The following is a 22751-nucleotide window of genomic DNA, read 5'->3' on the forward strand; positions in this document are numbered from 1 at the left end:
TTTTTTTTTTTAAAGCCGAACACTTATCGACTAAAAGAGGGAGCCCCGGGGATTTGGCGGGAGGGAGTGGATCCCAGTAGATCACGTGCCCTGAACTGCAGTTGAGGAAACAACCACCGCACCGAGCAATATGGTGAGAAATTCTTTTTCTTACGACTTTATCGCGACCATCTAATGTACAAAATTAAAATAGAGGCTTACTCCTTTCATCCCTTTAGCCAACAGTTCAGCAGACCTCGACAGAAGACCAGGAAAAACTCCTCGATGAGGCGATCCAAGTCGTCAAGTCACAGTCGTTTCAAATGAAACGCTGTCTGGTGGGTTGTTTCCTCCTTGACTTTGCAAGTTGCTTGCACAGCGCTGAGTTATCTGATCACTGTTATTGCTCCCCCAGGATAAAGGCAAGCTAATGGACGGGCTGAAGCATGCTTCAAACATGCTTAGTGAGCTCAGAACTTCTCTGCTTTCGCCAAAAAGTTACTACGAGCTGTGTATCCTTGTAATTCGAGCTTATTACTACATTAGCTCACTTAAGTTGATTTAGTACGATATGGTAAATATACCGAGGAAAAGTTATAATAAGCTATACATCGCCGAACGTTCTATAACAGATATCTGAAGCTGACTAGGATACTGTTATCTAGGCGTCTACTTTCCTATTTGTACGAGACCGGAAGAGAGCAAGTATTCGAATTTCGTTGACAGGTGACGTCGGTGATTGTTTTCTATTTTAAAAAGGTGTTATGTTTTATTTTAATCCAATATACATTGGGATCAGTGGTTAAAGAATCAGTCAATCAGTTATAAAAGCTTTGTCGCTCTGTTATTATGATCATATTGTTGTTAATTCTGATTCATTCTTATATGGTGGCAGTGGAAATAGTGCATGTATGGAGAATACATTCCCATTTTTTTTTAAATGTTTGATTTTAATTATTTATTATGTTTCACTGTAGGTTCATCGATCAGATTAACCATCATCACCTAGCTTTTGTCTTCGCAAATTTCATTTATGTGGGTTATAGGCAATTAATTCTCACAGATTTTCTACTAATTCTGTCATAGTCTTAATGGCTAAAAAGTTGAAATATGAATTGTGCTGTTGTTTTTTATTAGTGTCAGAGGAAACAGAAGTTAGAAGCTGCTTGTTACAACAACAACAAAAAAAACATCAACGTTTTACCAGTAAAATGGAGTAATCTATGATTCCTCCCTTGATTTTTCTGGATCAAATAAGAAGGTTTTGCTTTGAAAAAAATATTTAGTTTCTATGAACCCTTTCAATTGTGTTTTTATTGTTGTTAAATTCTTTAACATGTTGACTAGACATGGCAATATCTGATGAGCTTCGCCATCTAGAGCTCCATCTCGTAGATGAGTTCCAGAAAGGTCGCAAGGTCTCTGACTTGTACGAACTGGTCCAGTATGCTGGCAACATCGTGCCAAGATTGTGAGTTTCCAATAACAGATTGAACGTTTGAAATGCTGTATAATTCTGAAGGTAAATCTACTGTTGTATTTCATTCTTGCAGATACCTGTTAATCACAGTAGGTATTGTATACATCAAAGCAAAAGAGGCTCCCAGGAAAGACATCCTAAAAGACTTGGTGGAGATGTGCAGGGGAGTACAACACCCACTAAGGGGACTCTTCCTTAGAAATTACCTGCTGCAGTCGACTCGTAACATGCTTCCTGACATAAATGATGACAATGAGTAAGTACTGCTTTTTATGTTTTCCCGTTGTGGTCCAGGGCTCAAAGCTAATAGTTTTTACTACCTTATCACACTTTATTTTCACATTACTCTAATTTTGTGATAGGAAACTAATTGTGACCAATTATTCAGTAGCATTTAGAAAAAGTAATTTAGCAAATCTACCATTAGGTTGCTTTTACTGATCCCTTGTGGTCACCTCACCCCTTACGTAGTCTAAGTTATTTCTCCAGCAAGTGTGTGTTAAAGCCGCATTTTCACCAGTTTACTTCCGGTCGATTATGTAACAATCTCCTATGATTTTTCATGGAAAATGTGAAAAATATTTCAATATATTGAAATCAGTGTGTCTATTTGAAGTTTCTTTTAGGATGTGATTGGTAATTTAGAGCAGGTGGCCTGTTAAATAACTCGGATTCTTATAGATTCTTTTGTATTTTAACAGTTGAGGTTAACGTCAGACCTCCCGAAGTATACTGGTGACAATGTGGCTTTAATATGTTGACAACCTGGTTTTCTATTCTGTTTATTTTGTTAGTTCCTTGAATTGTTTAAAGGAACTTTTATGCTTTTACCAATGACTTTATATATAAGAGTCACCGATTGTTTAACAAAATGATGTAAAATTTGTTAGAGGAAAAAAATTTTCTCAAAAACTTTATTTAGCTGAAGTGAGTTGTTTAGTCTTATATAACCAACTATTTTGAGCCTTTTTAAATCTACTAAGTTACACAAAATCAATAATGTGACAATAGACACACTATAGATGTTAGAAAAAAACCCACCGAAATCTTAAATACTCCGCCAGATATCCAAGAAAAACCAAATTCGAATGAATGTTGCGTTATCTCGAAGGTGTCATTAATCCCATAATCCTGTTTAGTTAGCTCAAAGTGCCGTGATCAACATCCAGGGAACTTAGTTTTACGGCTTTTCCCTCTAATTAGCATACAAGCGCATCAGTATCATTATCAACGTTTTATCCAAGGTTTATCCGTATTTATATCAACTTTATAAGCGTTTACTCTAAATTTTGCATAGTTGTAAACTATGCCAAGATTAAGTAAGAATCCTTGGCTTCCTTCGAAGAAGGCTAAGCGAGGAAGAAAGCCCAAAACAAAGAGTTGTCTCTGTTCACGGTCTTTTTAAGTTTTCTGCGCTCTTCTTTTCTTCGGTGCAAGCTCGCTTCGGTCTAGGCACCTTCCTTCCCTTGCATGACTATGATATTTGAGCACTTAAGAGTTTTCCCGCTGCATGTAGAGCGTGCAATGTGATTGGTTTTCATATATGCGGCTCTATTTGCTCTTCGTCTGTCATTACTGTCACGCTGCGTCTAATGTTTACACAACTTCAATCCCGGATATCTCGCAATCAAATTTCACCCCATCTTACTCTAAATATGTGAGTTAAAGGTACACTTCTAACGCCCGATTACTGAGCAACTTGGCAAGCGTCTAGTATAAATATTGTTCTGTCACACCATGCCACGGATAATCAATAGCTTTTTGTAGCCAAAGGACGAAATTATTCCACGCCTAACTTTGACCCTTGATTATTAATCAACGAGGCTGTGTGACGTCAAATGTAGACACGGTTTGTCAGTTCAGTACATGATGAAAGATATAAAGCAGATCCCGGGAGGTTACACTCTTTTGGTGTGTATAAATAATTCGCATGTTTAAAAGTGGTCGATTTCGCACTTCGGACCAGGCAAAAGCACTCAAAATTAAGCACGTATAAAATATGATTATCTTAAGAGGAAAGTACAATCATTAAGCTTTAAATTTATATATTTTTTGTTGGCATTTGCTTTAATCCGACGCGAGCACGAGCAATTTTGCCGGGACTATCGTGGTAATTACCACTTGGGTCTACAGTATCCTTAATGAAAAGGTTTTCTTACAATATTATCTTGTTTATTTTGTAGAGACCGGCCTGAGCATGATGGCTCTGTAAAAGACTCAATTGACTTTGTCCTGCTGAACTTCTCTGAGATGAACAAGCTCTGGGTGCGCATTCAGCACCAGGGGCACTCTAGGGAGCGTCAGAAGAGGGAGCGTGAACGACAGGAGCTCAGGATTCTTGTGGGCACAAACCTTGTTCGTCTGAGCCAGCTGGAGGGAGTCACGTCAGATGTTTATAAAAAGGTGTGAACAGCCACATTGAAGTTGGATATTTTTCAATACACAGGTCTCAAGATTGGTGTGTTTTTTTTGTTTTGAACTCACATTTGCACAGTTTGAGTGGTTCTGTAATTGAACAACATGACAGGAGAGTTCATTGTTGTTGTTCTCAGAAGAAGACTAATAATACAGGCCCGTACCCAGGATTTTTCTTGGAGGGGTGCAAAATCCGAAAAAGTGGACCTAATTTTTGCAGGAGGGGAGGGGGAGGGAGGGAGTTCTCTGATAAAAATCTAACCACCTCCAAAGGAACAAAAAGGTATTTTTTATGCTTTGCAGTATCTCCAATTATTGTTGGATTTGGCTACATATCAGAGTGATCTAACTTATGGTTTTTAGTCTTGACTACAAATAGCTCGTCTAATGAGAACCAAAAGTGGACTTTCTGCCTTTGTGTGTGTGTGTGTGTGTGGGGGGGGGGGGGGTGTTTGCACCCACTGCACCCCCCTGGGTATGGGCCTGTAATATGCTGTAGCAAGAATACATATAAAAGCGTTTGACAAATGTTTTGATTTTTACTGATGTAAAAATTTTATGTTATTCATGTCTTGGAGTTCCATTGGTCCCTCAATGGAGTGTCTGATTGTCTGTTTCACTGCAGCTTGTCCTACCAGGCATTCTGGAACAGACCATCAACTGCAAAGACCCAATTGCTCAGGAATATCTTATGGAGTGCATCATCCAGGTATTGTTGCAAGAACTAAAAAAAAAAGCAAGCTTTTTTAAAAAGAAATATAATAACAATATCGATTGAATCTGTGTTCAATCAGGGTTACAAGCTTACCAAATCTATTTGTTTATTTGTTTTTATTTTAAGGGATTGTATTATTGCATTTAACACTGCCTCAAAGTGATGGATTGTTTTCTAGTTGCACCAGGCTTATTGTAATGATATCCTTACTGAAAAAGGCTTTATCTCTCACTGTAGGTGTTTCCAGATGAATATCACTTACAGACGATCACCCAGTTCCTGTCAAGCTGTACCGAGCTTCACCCTGCTGTCAACATCAAGAACATCATCATCAGTCTGATAGACAGACTTGCACTGTTTGCCAACAGAGATGATGGCGGCATTCCCACAGATATCAAACTATTTGACCTCATGTCCGAACAGGTCTCTAAGGTCATTCAGGTAATGGTGTATTTTTGGTAACTAGATTAGTTCTATCAAATTCACTATCTGCTTGTGTAGATACAGTGGTACAGTGGCTTCTGAGTATTGCTATTTCGCAAATTTCTTGGGGGGCGGGGTCGGGGCGATTGCATTTTATAACTTGGCTGCAACAGGTATCCCAGTAAAAAAGATATTGTAGATGTGAGTTTATTGTATTGTATTGTATTTGTTTTGTCAGATGAGGACAGACATGGCAACAGAAGATAAAGTCTCCCTACAAGTCTCCCTTGTCAACCTGGCATTAAAATGTTACCCTGACCGAGTGGACTATGTAGATAAAGTGCTGGAGTATACATCAGAACTCTTTAGTAAACTCGAAATAGAAAGGTAATGATTTATAAACCCTTTTGAGAGCATTTTGCATGGTTTAGCTCTTTCAAACTTTACTAACCTTTTCTTTATGTATTATTCATTTAATAGTATTGATTAATGTCATTGATGTATTTCTAGCATTGACAAGAGCAATCCTATATCCAAAGAGTTAACAAGACTACTCAAGAACCCAATCGACTCGTACAACAACGTGCTAACCCTGTTAGAGCTGAAGTTTTTCATTCCAATGTTCAATTACTTTGACTTTACGACGAGAAAAGAAATGTCGCTGTATGTTGTCAGTAATGCTGTAGAGAGTGAAGTTGTCATCCCTACCCAAGAACAGGTTAGCAAAAATAGCACTTGAAATCTCCTAGAATGAGTATTTTTTACATTATCATCTTTCCCTGCTTTGAGCAATTTTGTTGTTGTTTCAGGTTGATACATTGCTTACATTAGTATCCACACTCGTAGCAGATCAGGAGGACCAACCCTCAGAACCGGTAACTAAATTACTTACAATCGTATTCTATCATTATTCCTTGCTTACAGTTGTCAATTGCATTCAGCTTCGCTCAGTATTACCAAATAATTGCAAAAATTCCTCACCTAGACTGATCCTGAAGACTTTGCAGAGGAACAGCATATGATGGGCAAGTTCCTGACACTGATGAAATCCGACAATGCAGACCAGCAATACCTTGTAAGTAAGGCGAAGGGTAATGACTTTTCTCAATACAATAAAAATTTGTTGTGCTGGAGCAAGAAACTATGGAAATCTTTGAAAAACTGTGTAATTGATAGCTCCATAACTTTTTTCATCTAGATCCTAAACACAGCAAGAAAACATTTTGGTAGTGGCGGCGAGAAGAGGATAAAGTTCACCCTCCCCCCAATAGTATTCAGTGCATATCAACTGGCTTTTCAGTATGGGAATGCAAAAGAGGAGGTGAGACTGGAACATGATCATCTGTATATTGTACTGGCAGTTTCAGTCTGCCCTGAAGAAGTCTTAGTGAAGACGAAAATTGGGCAGAGTCGAATTCCAGTTTTTGGTGTATTGTATTCATTGTTCTGGTACAAGACCACGACAGCTTGGGCTTTTTGTTTCTATTTGTACTCACAGTAGAAATACTAGATATGGGTACATCTCTACGTTCTAAAGCCCGTCTAAAGACGTGTTTTCTATGTGTTCGCAGGATGACAAATGGGACAAGAAATGCCAAAAGATATTCCAGTTTTGTCATCAGACCATCACAGCCCTAGCCAAGGCAGAGTACGCTGAACTCTCGTTGAGACTCTTTCTCCAGGGAGCCATGGCGGCCGGTAAGGTGGGCTTCTCTACCTCCGAGACAGTCGCCTACGAGTTCATGAGCCAGGTGAGTCACTACTTAGCCAATATACTCAATACCTTTCAGGTCAGGGAGTACCAATGCTCTTACTCCAAGGCTTCACACGAACAGACTAAGCGATTTCTGTACTTCCAAATTTATAAATTGATATATGTAATGCGTAACTTGTTAGTAGTATGTGTTTCTGACTGATGCCTGAGTTTATAGTAAATGAACTGCCAAAGGTTTCTAATAAACATATCTATCCGTCTGTCTGTCGGTCGGTCGGTCGGTCTATAATTATATGCATGCTTTGTTACAACCACACACTTCCACATGCGCACGTTTTGTTACAATGAGCGGTTTCATATTCACAAAAATTCCGAGCAAGTTTTCGTAGTTGACTGCTTCCTCAGGATTTCCTATTGTAAGACCTAGAAGAGACCAAACGAAGGGTCGCTATAGGAATCGAATATTGAAGGTTAAAGTTAATAGAAACCTTATAGTATTTTTGTTTCGTCGAGCCTGAACGAGTAAAGGCAAAGTTGCAAAACGACGCTATTGAACCACTTCTTACTGAGTTCATAATCCTCTTTTCTTAGAACACAACTTACATGAATGGCCATCTCAATGACTTTGGAACTCCACTTTGCAGGCATTTTCGATATATGAAGACGAGATAAGTGACTCCAAATCTCAGCTAGCTGCCATCACTCTTATCATTTGTACATTCGAACAAATGAGCTGCTTCGGCGAGGAAAACCACGAGCCTCTGAGGACACAGTGTGCACTTGCCGCCTCTAAGCTTCTCAAGAAACCCGACCAGTGCCGCGCGGTCGCTGTCTGCTCACATCTCTTCTGGTCGGGAAAGAGCAAAGATATCGAGGGTGGAGAGGTAAGGAACGCTGTTTTACTACCCTGCGTGCAGCCGGAAAATGGAACTATTTCCGGCTGCACGCAGGCTATGTTTTACGGGCAAGAAAATAGCTCCCTTTGATGCCTGTACGACTGGATTTTCCAGCAGGAACTTTCTTTGACCATCCAAAATCCCGATCTCCAGTCAAACGACACAAAAAGTTAAATTAGCAGAAACCTTGAAGCCAGATTGTGTTATTCTTAGTACCACGCTGATTGCGTTATTTCCATGATATTATTATGCATTACGCGATCTCAAATTTCACTATGTATTACGTTATTTTCAGTGTCACGATGGCAAACGCGTCATGGAGTGCTTGAAAAAGGCCGTTCGTATCGCTAATCAGTGCATGGACGCCACTGTACAAGTACAACTTTTCGTCGAGATTCTGAACTGTTATCTGTATTACTACGAGCGCAACACCGACACGGTATGTACGCACGCAGATGCACCACGCATGAAGGTACAAACAACACACGGGCGTACAAACACGGTATGTACACACGCAACGCAACGTGCACGCACGCACGCAGAATACAAGCGTCCACATAAGCACACACCGTTGCACCTGCAACCAAACGAAACGCGCACGGAGATAAACGCAAACAGCATAAAGTATACATACTCGGGAGCACGCTCGCTATTGATAAGGCTTTAATCATCAGATACTTGCTGCCATTGAGTCGTATTGCGTGAATCGTATTTCGTGAATCTGCAAGATGGCTGAGAGAAGAAAAAGTTTATCGCTTGGGAATTTTAATTATATCCAGATTACCCTGCACGAAATTTAGTTTTATCCCAAGTCCACAGACTTGCTATTAATATGTCAGGACCGTAGCAGAGGGGTGGGGCTTAGGGCACTGGGGGCACGTGCCCTCCCCCTCCCCCTCCCCCCCACCCCACCCCAATATTTTCAAAGATTATGGTGATGCCAGTAGGGGCCTGGCTGTGCCCTACCAATTTCTAAATGCTTCTGTATCGTCCCCCCCTCCCCCCATATATTGAGGCCTGCTACAGCTCTGTATACAGCTATTTCAATAAACGTTGTCCAAGAGCTCTCTGCTCGCCCATACCGCGAGGTGGTATGGGTAATATATGTTGTAACAGGTTTTCAGTAAATATGCCGCAGTCTTATAGTGAAGACCTTCGCTGGCGAGCATTATCTATCGAAGACACTGCGGTATTTCTTTCTATATGCCGCGTACAATTGTAAAAGGTATCTGCAAAAATAGGGACAACAACGGCAACGCGAAAGACGACGGCAGAAAACAATTGAGAATTCAAAGAGCCAGACGTGAAATATACTCTGAAATGGATTCTGTCTGATACATTTCAGTTGTTTTTCTTCAAACGACAACGTGAAAACTCCAAGTTTCATGGTGTAGCGAGGACGGGAACGTGTGCACTGATAACTAGACTATCATTGTTCGCTATGCTAGAAATAAGATTCTAGGTTTTACTATAGTTTTGGGGGGGATACATAAACAAGTTTAAAATTGAAAGTATGAAAGCTATTTGGGTTCTTCCTGTTGTCGGTCGCCGTCGTCGTTGCTATTTCGTTCAGGCACTTTGCCAACAGTTTTTCTTTAAGTGTAACTACAACATTTATTACCCATACTACCTCGCGGTATGGGCGCGTGCGACAGAGCGCTCTTTGAAAACGTTTATTGAAATAGCTGTATTATTGACCCTCTATCAAAATGCTATAACAAGATTAGACCGTAGGTCAAGGTAGGTTAAGAAATGAGCTTGAAATATCTGTTATTCCTCAGGTTACGGCGACTATACTGAACCAATTATTAGACAAAATCCGCGAGGACTTACCTGGCCTTGAGTCGAACGAAGAGACAGAGCAGATCAGCAAGCACTTCAAGAATACGATATCCCACATGGAAGCGAAGAAACAGAGCAAAGAGGAAGACGCTCCCAGCTACGAGGGGATTAACATATAGCACTAACTCCACCGGAAACTACGGCTACCTTGCAATCGGCAATCTACGGCAATTGAAGGATAATGGCAACCGAAGAACCCGGACCTTATGGAAGCTAGAGGGCGTGTATTCATAGCTGCTTTAAAACTGTAGGACCCATGTCAACCTTCGGACCTTGCATCTGTGCGGAATACGGTATTCCACGACAACCATATTAACCTTGGCTCCACGTTAACCATCAAAGTTACAGCTCAGGAATGGAAGAAAACAATATTGCATCCACCCTATAGCCTTGCTCTGAAGATGTTTCATGGCGACCAAAGAAGGTCTAACAACGGTTTGGTAGCAAGCCGTGGCAACGTTAAAAATAAAAGAAAAACTCTCTCTTGCTTCCTTGCAATCTTATTTTTTTTCTTTCTCATACCGGTCGTCGTATTTCATTATAGAGCATAGAATATTGAAGTCGTATAGTATTGCAGGGTAATGATAAATACCTGAATGTTGTCCTAGTTTTGAAAGCCAGTATTGAATGTATTCAGGTATTTCTTGGATTTATCGGGACTCCTAAAAATTGTGAATATTTCTATAATAGAATAAATAGGCTTACAAAGAAAATGTGTTTGATTATTGGGCAAACAGAAGCAGAAGGTATAAGCCTAACACCGGTGTTCTACAGACGGTTCCAAATACGTCACGATAGAGATAACGTCAAATAGTCTTTGCGCGGAGAAATTGGTACAGAACCATACAGAGACCGGAAACCAATAAACTTCCAAAACAGTATCGATTTCTCTTGTTTTCGGCCAACCAAGAAACCGCAAGGACCCCCAAATTACCCGATTATCTTCTCTCTTTCCAAAGTGCTATTTTCACAATACCACGAATGCCGAGCCTGCGTGCATCAAAAATTTGAAACCGGATGCACGCATACGACTGACATACATCGTGAGTTGTAAAAAATTGTGTTTGCGATACAATATCTAGCTTTACTTTTACATTACATCTTCTGTGCGTACCTGATTTAAAGATGTTCAGATGTCATCAGAGTTTAGAAAATACCAAGTCTATACAGGCACGTTGCTATGGGTGGGCGCAGCGGACCAATTCTACACAGGCACGTTGCTAGGGATGGGAGCAGGGGACCAATTGTATACAGGCACGTTGCTAGGGGTGGGCGCAGGGGACCAATTCCATACAGGCACGTTGCTAGGGATGGACTCAGGGGACCAATTCTACACAGGCGCGTAGCTAGGGGTGGACGCAGGGGACCAAGTCTACACAGGCACGTTGCTAGGGGTAGGCGCATGAAGCAAAGCCTACACAGGCACGTTACTAGGGATGGACGCAGGGGACCATTTCTACAAGGCGCGTCGCTAGGGATGGGCGCAGGGGACTTGATATTAATGAACATCCATATATGTCCATAGTACTCGACTTTTCCTTCTTATAATTTGGCACAATACTTAGAAAAAGATACATTTTCCAATTTCCTTTTTCTTTTTTTTTTCTTCTTTCGAGTTTGCCCTTCACCCACCCAACCATTCCGAATAATAGTATCCTGAGTAATGTAAAAAAAATACTAATAGTGTCATTGTTCTGTGTATTCTCTAGGGGAATTGGGAGGAGATCATTTTATAATAATAGGAAAAGTTGTATCCATATATTTTTATGCACTTAGAGTTGTGATGTTGTATTAGTGTTGTCTTAGTGAGGTGGGATACCTGGAGCCAGGGGCTCATAAGTGGGGGCAATCATCTGTATTATATAAGTGTCACGGCGTTTCCTAGGATCAGGCGATTTTTAGACGCGCGCGCACGAACGGGCCAATCAGCTACGTTGACGTTGGTTGCGCGCGAGAGTGACGTGAGGCTGCATGCAAATTTCAGTTAGAAAAAATACTTTTTTATCCATCATCCGTCGGTTTTGTTTGTTCAATTAAAGAATTGCAAGCCAGAATTTAAATTGGAAGGCAAAGTTGGATTTATATTGAAGAAGAGAGCAACGAAAGTCAAAGAAGTACCGAAGAAAAAAAAAAGCTTTTTGTCTGACACTGCGTGTGCAGTTGAGTTCAGCCAAAACGTCAGCACAAAGGAAGCATCTGACTGTCTAATCCGCGCGTCTAAAAATAGCCTGATCCTAGGAAACGCCGTGACACCTATATACTACCAGAATATGGGGAAGTTGAATGCCCCTACTTATGAGCCCCTGCTGCAGCATAATTATTGTATGTCCCCCACTGAACTTTGGTCTTTGTTGGGGTTGGGGGAGGGGGTTGAGTGGAAGAAAAATGCTGGCTCCGCTTTTAGGCAGTGCCTAAATCTATATATTAGCGAAGCCAGCGCGGAGCTCCATAGGTATAGAAATTGGTCATAAACTAGGCGACTCAAAATTTGTGGTCAATGACGTCATGTCACACGCTGTCAGCTGGCTGTACCACTCACGTGACCAGCTCATGCAACCAGGCCAGCTAATTGCGGAGCTCCATAGGTATAGAAATTGGTCATAAACTAGGCGACTCAAAATTTGTGGTCAATGACGTCATGTCACACGCTGTCAGCTGGCTGTACCACTCACGTGACCAGCTCATGCAACCAGGCCAGCTAATTGATTGATCACTCTAAACCAATGACAGACTGGCTCCGACAGGAGGTGGAGGGGGGCTTGGAAAGCCGGGGGGGGGGGGGGGACTGAGCCTATTCTGACTTTCGACATCAAACGATCAACGGAACACAAGCTGGCAGGGAAGAATTGACAAAAAAAGTGTTTAATAGAGAAAATGCAACTAATTATCCAGTCAAATGGCCGTATGAAAATAAGAATTTGAAGGATACATCTGTCTACTGCTTTGTTCTTACAAGCTTTGAATATCGGCTCGATTTCTTCACCTGGTGCTGTGGTTGAAAACTTTATGGTTTAAACACGAACGCGCTATAAAAGGGATCGCTCTGCCCCCTTTTTTGCATACTAATCAGTATCCAACATGGCGCCTGGTAGCGTTATCAAAGGGGAGAAAGACAGCTCGAATAAAGCATAATTAAAACAACTTTTCATTTGTCAATAAAGCTCTAACTTTATAATTAATGTGGTTTCTGTTGCATGTATAGTATTTTTTGTCTTCGACATGCTGTAATAATACGGCATTTTCCGTCTTTTTTGTTGTGAATGGAGGCTGCTAATCATCTAAATATAGCGCTAAGAACAATCAGTAAAGTAATCACGTAACAAACTCAACCCTTCAGCCCTTTTAAATAGCTATTGATAAAATCCCAGGAAGCCAGTCCGACTAATTTATCTATTCGCTAAGTTTATTATATTTAAAAAAACGAAAGGGAAGTGTCCGTTTTGTAGTCTTTGTTTTGACCCGCAAAGCATTGCATTTTGTAGACAGGGCCACTCTGCTAGCGTGCAGATGCAATGTGTTTGCGGTGACTCCATGAAGTGGTAAACTCACCATCTATGTCATCTGGAAGTGTGGTGAAAAATTAGGTAAGATGTTTGTGTATCTTTCCTCATAATTTTGAAATGTCATGTAAGCTTATATAAATAAAGACTAGAATATAATTATTATGTTGTCTATACTGTTCAGAATGATGCTTCATGGCCTTGAATAAACTGATCACAGAGACAGTATGCTAGTGTTTGTGATGCAGCCCTGATATATATATGAAGATATTTGGCATAGACAAAAAGGATTGATATACAGCTTCAAATTAAAATGCCCCTCTTTGAATCATTGCCCACACCTCACCTCAACAATGTTCTAGTGTCCTGTGTAGGATTTAGGGTGGAGCATTCAGCTCGTATCCACTTGAACAAACAATACTACATTTGTTTTACTACACTTGTTATGTTTTATACAGTAGCTTGCATATACATGTCTTTAGCATGGTGTGTGTACATTATCTTTATTATTAGACATATATATTTTTTGCTTTTTGCATGATATGTCAGGGCTCACCCCCTTGACAATTCATGGCTATGTGCTCCAGAAATCTAAATCTGAAATAGACAGCAAGCCATGTTAGGACCTACTATCAAATAAAAGCCCCTCTCCATATACCCAGGTTCCTAAAATGTGTATCTTATCTTTATAAAATACTTTTCATCATGATGCATTACAACACATCTCGATTTATGTACATATTGAATATACTAAATTGGTGTGTTATTTCTGTAGTTCATGACACATCTTACCTATACAAATATTTTGCGTAACTATTCAATAACAAAGGCAATTTTCCTAACCATGCAGTTTATTTTTCCATCATTGTGAAAACATTTACAAAAGATGAAACAATAAACAATCTATACAAGGGTTTTCTGATTCCTATATTTTGAGAAAAGGGAACAGGGCCCCATACCCCTAACTTTCCTGCTTGGAATTGGGAGTTCCATCTAATATTAGGAAAATGCAGATAATAAAATCAAGATAATTTGATGCATCCTTGAAAATACAAACTAACATCCCCATTGCTCTCATAGTCTGGATTAGCCTCCACTTCACATTTTACTTCCTCCTTGAGACTGAGACTGCCTCAACTACAATACCAATTGACCAGGACATATTTTGTCTTGTGATGCACTGTCATCAGTGTTGGTTCATATATGATAACAATGTTAGGATGACTATAGGCATGCTGCCTAATTAATTCAAACAACAAGTAGTTTTTATTAATGGTTTTCATTCTTTTATTTCATTGTATTACAGTATATTTGGGGAAAATCTTCAGGTACAGTGGTTACCTTTACTCACATTCTTTTCTATTGTGTTTCTATTGTTAACTGCATAGATTAGTCTGTGCGTGTAAATCCAGGTATCTACAATAAACAAATGTGTACTGGTAGTGGAGAGCTGGTAGTAGGAGAAGTGGTTTGAGGAGATGCAAGCTCGGAACTCGGGCTTCAAACTTTGTGCACTTGGAAGATCTGTGATTGAAATGTAAATAGGTCAAAAGTAAAGTGAAAAAAAAAGGAAGAAAAGCAATTATTATATTTGCTTTATTTACAACATATGATCTAAGTACAACAATCAATGTTTTTACAGGCATTGCCTAACAAAACTCGAATGCCATTTTTTCCACTGAGAAGCGGAATGGTTATTATGAATACCATACGAGAAAATCGATGCAACTTGGTCAAAGATTGAGTAAAGCACTTCATAAGCGGATACGTCTTTGACAAATGTACATATTCCCGTGCCAAAAAGCAAAAAAACTTCTGCTTGGACTTAGAAGCGAAATACGAGCGACACAAATGAAGTTGTGCGCTCGTTTGTTTACAATCACGTCGTCATCTAAAACCCGTAAGAGATTGAAATAAGAAAGAGAGAAGGACCTACCCGTTTCTCTTTTTTCGACAATTTTGTGAATTTACTGACGAAAGAAAGCCACCAACATGACTAAGTCCGAACGGGGAAACTTTAGCACTCACGTAAAAGGGGGAGAAAATTATTTCTATTTACGATTGAGATATGTATTTTCAGCTGAAAAACATTGTACTTTTTATGCTACAGATACCGTTGCATTTTAATACGTTTCTGATAACAAAAAGACCAAATTTTTACTTACTTGCAATGTAGCTCGACTCTTTTTCTGGTTTGTCGGGAGCTCCGTGAGACACGTCCGCACGCTTGGAAGTCTCGACTCAACTGATTTGATTGACAGATTTTTCGGAGGAAACCAGGGTTCCTCCTTTTATAGCGCGCGTGCGTGTTTATGGAAAAGGCTACAAAACCAGCAGCATTTATCAGGGAATTGTCGAGGCTCTGCACTACTATTCTCATTATGATGTTACAGAGCAAAAATCAAAATAGAAAAGTTTTATTTATGATAGCTAAGATACGGAATTGTTCTCCTAAACGAACGAACACCACAGGCAAACAACATGGACAGTCAAGGTGAGTTCCGGACGAAAATTTCAATTCAAAATAGTGTGAATAGAATATATGAATCAAAACGTAACTCTTCATATTCCTTTTAAGTATAATTATTCTTGTTTGCAAATATTTCTGATAATTATTCTCAAACAAAACGATTTTCGTCGTTTTACAACTTCTCCTGATTTTTCCGGTGTCACTATTCAATCATCTTGCTTCCACTGTGTTTTTAATTGGCTGAGAGATCAATTTCTTGAACGCTGATTGGATGCTATTTAGGCGCGCACTAAAACGGCTTCCCAGTTATAATCGTAAAAGAAACTTTTTCTCAATACAAATAAGAAAAATACATCTACAAATCAAGACTTATCTATCTAGCTCAGGTAAGAACGACCTTGATGACTCATGTATACACAGTTGTGTTGGTAAAACTATGTATCATTAAGCTTATTTAATTGAGAATTCTTTTGATATTTATTGGCAAATGTGTGAGGAAAACAAAAAGCATTTCGCAATCATCCTTGCAAAGTCTTTCTCTTTTTCTTTATCTCCTGTCTATGCTGTTTTTGTCCCGAATTTTATGAAATAAACAAAAACGTCAAAATGTCTCTCTTTCTTTCTCATACAAAGCCAATATTGATCTGTTGTCTGTTTCTCATTTGGTAAGGATACTAATCTAATCATTTGTTTTCCTCTATGTTTGTTCTCATGTTTTAAGAAAATTAGAAAACTGAAATAATAACGAACGATTTTTTTCTGATTCAGGTGAACTGTTAATACCCAAAAGCCATGATGTGAGACTGTATGAAGACATGGATAATGAGCAGCATATTTAGCAAAATATTTAGTTATTGGGTAAAATTGCTGTTTACCATTCCCATTTACCCAAAGAGACTCCCATAAAAACAGAAGCAATTTCTTTCTCTAAGCATTTTGAACACTCCCTAAGGAAAAGCAGTTAGCATAATTTCTTACCCTTAAGATAGGACAAACAACCCCATCTAACTATTTTAGGAGGAGCCCTCCCCCTCCTTAATGGATGCTGTCAAATGTGATTTCTCTTTTCTTATCTATGCTAACTTTGTCTGGGGTTTTGACTGAGAGGTTAACATTTAAGAATGATATAACTGTGCTGTTAGACTGAAGTAGGAAAAAGATAGTGAATTGAAATATTTGTATTTACAAAGATTAGTAGTTGCATCTTTCAGCAATTTGGAACCTGTACCTGTACTGTGTTTTAAAAATGGCTGAAAATTTTACATAGGTATTTTTGGGTGCAAAATGTTGGGCTCTCTTGCTGCAAACATCTGCTGAAGTCTCTTGATCTTCTAAGCTGTACTCGACAAAAGAACTGAGTAATGCTGTACATGACAAGGCATATATGTTAGATTATTTGATTATAGAAATATAAAATAGGAAATATCTGTTCAGTATCAGTTGTCTATCAAATGAAGCTACACAGAGCACTGTTAATAAATAAAACTAAAATATCAGCAATATTTTTTTTGTTAAGCTGCAAAAGAAGTGGTGATTGGGAGGAGGTCCAGCATTTCATTACGGTGGGAGAAATAGCTGAGATAAAATATAATCCAGCTCGGACCGTGCATTTTAAACAAGTTACATGTATGAAAAAGTGGGGGGGGGGATTAAGCATACAGCACTTTAGTCTTTTTAAAGCATATAGACTGAGGTGAATGTTGTTATTATGGATCTATTTTTTATTCTCAAAAGAAATTCTAGTCTAGAAGCTCTATTCTTCAGGGGGTCATACCCCTAAACTTCCCAAAGATTCCCAATATGAAAATAGGGTAATAAAGCTGGCTCCGCTTTTAGGCAGTGCCTAAATTTATTTATTATTATTATTTCATTTTTTTAACTTTACAAATAAAAAATGTCCCTTAGCAGCCAAGTGGATCCTATTTTTACAGACTCATTATTACGTCACGCGTTGTTTCCATGAGAACACAACAGCTGCCCAGTCTTCCTCGAGCGATTCTGCTCTCTGAAAGTCGATTGATAATAAACACAAGTGATGCCGAGAAACACTTGCAAATTATTACCCTTTTCTTCTACAAATGGCCTCCGATCGCCCAGAAATCGGTAAATATAAAAAAGGTAAGCTCTCTTTTTGTCAATGGATATAATTTTGACGTCTTAATTCAAATTCTTAAGCTCAAATTTTGACATGCATTTGATGATTTGTAAAATTCGATTTTATACCTCTTCAGGCCAAACGAGCAATGTCTAGCTTTCTACATGGAACAAATGAAGCCCCCACTTCTTCAAGAACTCCATCTACCGTTTCTGTTGGCCAGAAAGAGAGAATAAACGGATGGAGTTGCCCGTGGCATCCATTGCAGTTCATTGCTTGGTTTTTCATAATATTCTTCGCTATAATTTATTTTGGAATCTTTGTCTCCTATCTCCCGTCAGAGTGGAGAGCAGCTGGCTACATTGTATCCTTGAAAACACATCTGATATGGTGTAAGATTTGGTAAAAAGGAAACGTCGTCTCTTTCACTGTAAACACTTGTTAAATGGCTTCTTTGTGCTTGTTATATAAGTTATAACAGAGAACTGATAGGAGGTTTATACTTTTATAAAATGTCAAATTAGCAACACATCCTTTAGCAAATTTCAGCCCTATCTCAAATTTTCCGTCTGCTAGGTACTAGATTGTTTTGTCGTTAATCCTTGTATGCTGCTCATATTAATTTATATACGTGTTGCTAGCTCTTCATTGGTTATACTCGATTCAGCAAACCAAGGATTACGTAGTGAAGTTTACCAGACATAAACCTAAATGGCATCAAATGCTAAATCAGTCATTGAATTTGATCGAATTCAATCAACTTATTGCATTCGATAATAGTCGTTTATCAGAAGGACTATAATGAAATTCGGGCTTGCTGTTGTTGTTAAGATTATGCCCTTAACTCTCATGATTGTCAGGTTCCTGGCGGTTTTTACTTTCTTCACATCATCTTTCACCTTGCTGCACTATCGGTGGATCCTGCTGACGTCAGTATTCGTGGAGGTAGTACTCGTGAAAAAGCACTGTTCGACAGAAGTCTCCATGCTCATGTAATAGAGAACAACCACTGCCATATATGTGAGACAGATGTGTAAGTATGATTGTTTGTCAACATTATACTGTATGCTAGGTGATTGTTTGAAATAAAACTGTCACAGGGCCCTATCAAGGGTTAGGGCACTTGTGCTCTCCTCTTTCTTTCTACCATTATTGTGGTGCCTCCCAATATTTATTTTATGACTGTGCAACAGCACTCAGTCAATCTGAATTTAGAGGCATGTAAATAAAAGTCTTTATCTTACTATTTTATAGGGACCCCACAAGTAAGCACTGCTCGGTGTGTAACAAATGTGTGTCTGGTTTTGATCACCATTGCAAATGGCTCAATACATGTGTGGGAGGAAGAAACTACAAGTAAGTTTCATTTGTGGCCACATGTATACTGTTAATGATCTATTATGAATGACCATTCCTATTTAGGGCCCTTTTACTGCAAGTCAGCCATGAATTTACTAAATTGTGTTTATTTATGGTAGTATTCAATTTCCTAAAAAAAAACACCCTCTTCTCTTGAAAACCCTTGAAACACCTTGAAAACCCTCTAACACCAAACTGTTTACACAGACTAACCTTATTTACTAATTCAAATGCTATAGGCATTTATTCTAAGTTGTAATTAAGTAATAGATCAGTGGTTGTGCACCGAATTCTCTGCATTTTACAGCACAGTAACAGGCTCATATAGCAACAGGGGTTTTATTAAGTTTGAGAGTAGGTGGTGGAGATTGATATGTAGGGAGTGAAAGTTATTTTATTTTTTAGTTCGATACAACTTTTTTTTTAAAGTAACCCCCAGCACTGGGTCGAAATAAAACCTCTGAGCAACATGAACTTAGTGTTGTAAAAACAGACAGTTAATTCAAATCATGTCAAGCAAACATCACATGAAAAGGTGCAGTGTTCATTTAACGTGCACTAATTGTATTATTAGTGTATTATTATTTTTAAACCCAGGTTCACCCCTATTCAGGGGTGGCATCTAAATCATTAAAAAAAATGGTTTCCTAAACGCTTAACAAAATATTTTGTTTTACTCACAGGCTGTTCATAGGCTGTGTTGCCACTGGTTGTATTGGAGCTATTATCATGCTTGCCTTCAACCTCTACATATTTGTGATATTTTTTGTAAACAAGACAGATCTACTTCAGACTCAAGCTGGTAAGACTTACCTTCCTTGTTAATACACTCTGGCTCAGCTGTAAGAGTATTCCCTCAGATAAAGTAAAGCCTATCAAACTATTTGCTCACTTTTGAATTTGAATACTTTTATTAAACAGATACCAAAATATTGGGTGTTTTTCAGTTTATGGCTCTGATAACATTTTGTATTTCAATGTTTTTAGATACCAAGCTCAAGCTGTTTGTGCCAGTTGATGAGAAGGTGTTCATTATTTTTGTTGGAGTAGTTGCCGGGTTACTACTGATATCGCTAGCCTTACTTGGCCATCTTCTAGGATTTCATATTTATATCAGTGAGTAAAACATGTTTAGCTGCTTCTGTGTAACAATGTGTTAGAACAAAACACTGCAAACTTTGAAAAATCTGCTGCAATCAACTGCAGCTTATTGCTGACTCATGTATGATTTGCTTTTTCTTGTTTTTATTTTGCGGCTAAAAACTTGAGCTAAAGTGTTTTACACCTAAGGAGACATGATTTCTTAGTGCAAGGTGCCTATTATATAATGGAATATTCTTTGTTTTGCAGTTTGTCTGAATATTATCTCAGGTAATTGAGTCTTACCCTGTCTGAAAGTTTTTGCTTTTCACGGTTTCAGTGTGTCTGAATATCACTACTTATGATTACATTGTGAATAGTCGCGAACGAAAAACCAAGCAGGACATAGAGCTTGGATGCAAGAGAGTTATGGTAAAGTGTTGGATTTATGGACAGTACAACAGTTCAGCTATATTACTATTGGCCCATAGTCCTAGGGGGAGGGCCTTCCCATGTTGACCTGATAGGGTTGCTTGTTTTGTTTTAAAGGATCAAAATCGGCCCTCAGATATTTTTATGGGGTATTTGAGAAAAAAGTTGGCCTTTCTATTAGAAATGGTATTATAAGGGCTTCTAAGGTATTTTTAAGGTAGCAATTTTGGGTCGTGCAGGTATATTTAGGGGTAACTTTCAAATTTCCTTTGAAATTTTACCAAGCACTTTTACCCTGAAGCCCACCACCCGTCCCCCCCCCCGAACCCCCGGATCCATAGTGCCTTCTTTGACAAAACGTATTTGGAGGTGGTAAGAAAAACTACAATTAACTTTGTGACGTCAACTTGAAACAAACAGCACCAGGCGTGGTATCATGAAACAAATGGAATGTTTTGGTCATCATTGCTGACACTGTTTGCATTGTTTTATATCTTTTTTTAGAGCAATAAAGTAAAGCCAGTTGCAGAAGTGCAAGAAGTTAGCGAAACTAGAAGGTATGTAGAACATTTCCCATATAATATGCAGGTCTCTGTTGCTATGATACTACAAGTTTTCGTTTGATGTCGCAGGAATGAGATTTTATCTGATAATGAACGATCAGCATCTGTTGAATCCCCTGAAGAGCCGTCTGTGAAAATGATGAGTGAGATCAGCTCGAAGGTGAGTTTTCTTGCAATGGACAAAGTACTAGTCCAGTGGTGTTATAGCTTGACACGGAAGAAATGCGCACAGTATATCTTCTACTTAGAAAAACTCTGAAATCATAGCTCTATAAAATGAATGAATTTTTCGTAGAAGATATACTCCCTTGTCTTCTGATGTTTGATCCATTCTGTTTCATGTTCTGTTCTCATCTCTGTTTTTCTTTTTCTTTTATTTCAGGTAATGAAAGGCCAAGGGGCTTCCCCAGAGAAAGTGCAAAAACCCTCCCCTGGGGGGTCAGGACAGGCACCTGCTATTGTACTCAACAACGCAGGATATGCAAGCGACAAAGTCACAGGATCATCGGAAGAATCGCTGCAGAATCAATTACTCCACGGAACGCCTTCGATATCTATCGAACCTCCGTCGGATGGCAGTCGCCCGTCCACCTCTTCGCCGCCGAAGGAACGCAAAGTCAAATCTGAACAATCGAAGAAACAAAACAAAGGTGTGCGCTCGAATTATTTGTCGGAAAATGCAGCAGTTGCGAAGACTATCGATTCCGGGAGACAAAACATTGTGAGCTCCATTGGTGAGTTAGATGATGATAGTGACGGCGAAGAGCTAGTAGCCGTCGCTAAACCAAATTCTATAGATAATTCATATCAACAAGACATTGAGACACCAAGGACGAGTTCTGTTAAAAAGAAAACACCCACTCGCGAGGATTCACCGGGACTTGAATCCGAACAAGACAACATTTGTAGGAAAAAGAAGAAAAAGAAACGGTCGAAAACCCCCGAAGCTGTGGAGCTGCCTCCTCTAACAACCAGGGGGAGGCCGTTACCAGCTCTTGGTTCCTATGGAAGGGAGGGTGATTCAAATTGTTAAATTAATAGAGCTTGCGCATCGGATGACTAGCGGATAATGGGTCAACAACATTTATACTAAAACAGTTAGACTACTCGTTCTTGTTTTTTATGAGTCTACGCATCTCGTTGACTATCTATTGACTAATAGAAAACTCGAACTCGTAGTCTAATTGTTAATTATGTAGCCCAGGCTACGAGGAAAGAAGAGAAAAGGGAAAATACTTTACTAGTAAATAAAATATATTTAAAGTTATTCGTTATATAGATATTTAAAAAATGGACACCAGCTATTTATTAGGACAAAGAGTTATATAGAGCACTCTAGAAGTGTGTTCTCTCTTTTTTTTCTTAGTAAATGTTCATGAGCTGTCTTGATATAATTTGGATAATCACTCCAAGAGTGTGTTAAGTCTGAACCATATCCGGCCATTGTAGTTTTATTAAAGAGATCAAATGAATTATTGCTTACTGCATGTCCAGTTTCTCTACCATCCTTGGCAGTAAATCCGCTTATCACTTTGGGGGATTTCTTGCACCATCCGTAGTTTTTCGCGTTTTTTTATGAGGACGTTTTTACGGATCTTGGTCTGTTATGTCTAGACCACACCATAACAACATACTTAATTGGCGAACACACCCCTACCAGAATGCATTGCTGTTTTTATCAGTAAAGATTCCTAAAAAATCTCTATTAAATATGGACTGTTACACAAGAATACGCATACTTTATATTTCACCGGTGTAAAAAAGACAACGAAAGCAATGCATCGTGGT

General features: G+C 39.0%; 2 protein-coding genes across 2 annotated transcripts; both read left to right on the plus strand.

The window, feature by feature from the left end:
• The first annotated feature begins 16 nt into the window (after positions 1–16).
• On the plus strand, positions 17–10177 carry LOC5518065 (vacuolar protein sorting-associated protein 35). Its single transcript, XM_001638008.3, has 17 exons — positions 17–133; positions 219–317; positions 395–491; positions 1327–1450; positions 1533–1715; positions 3643–3862; positions 4500–4583; positions 4827–5030; positions 5251–5399; positions 5523–5730; positions 5822–5887; positions 5998–6087; positions 6211–6333; positions 6584–6763; positions 7371–7610; positions 7918–8061; positions 9404–10177. Exons 1-17 carry the CDS (start codon positions 131–133, stop codon positions 9581–9583), a joined length of 2394 nt encoding a protein of 797 aa, XP_001638058.2. The 5' UTR covers positions 17–130; the 3' UTR covers positions 9584–10177.
• A 7177-nt stretch (positions 10178–17354) lies between these two features.
• Positions 17355–22435, plus strand: LOC5518015 (palmitoyltransferase ZDHHC1). Its single transcript, XM_001638006.3, has 10 exons — positions 17355–17552; positions 17666–17893; positions 18390–18562; positions 18784–18885; positions 19572–19690; positions 19876–20004; positions 20309–20400; positions 20905–20957; positions 21033–21123; positions 21346–22435. The coding sequence occupies exons 1-10, from the start codon at positions 17394–17396 to the stop codon at positions 21994–21996; spliced, it is 1797 nt and encodes a 598-aa protein (XP_001638056.3). The 5' UTR covers positions 17355–17393; the 3' UTR covers positions 21997–22435.
• Positions 22436–22751: the final 316 nt, after the last annotated feature.

This window comes from Nematostella vectensis, chromosome 13, assembly GCF_932526225.1.
Source record: "Nematostella vectensis chromosome 13, jaNemVect1.1, whole genome shotgun sequence".
Lineage (NCBI taxonomy): Eukaryota > Metazoa > Cnidaria > Anthozoa > Actiniaria > Edwardsiidae > Nematostella > Nematostella vectensis.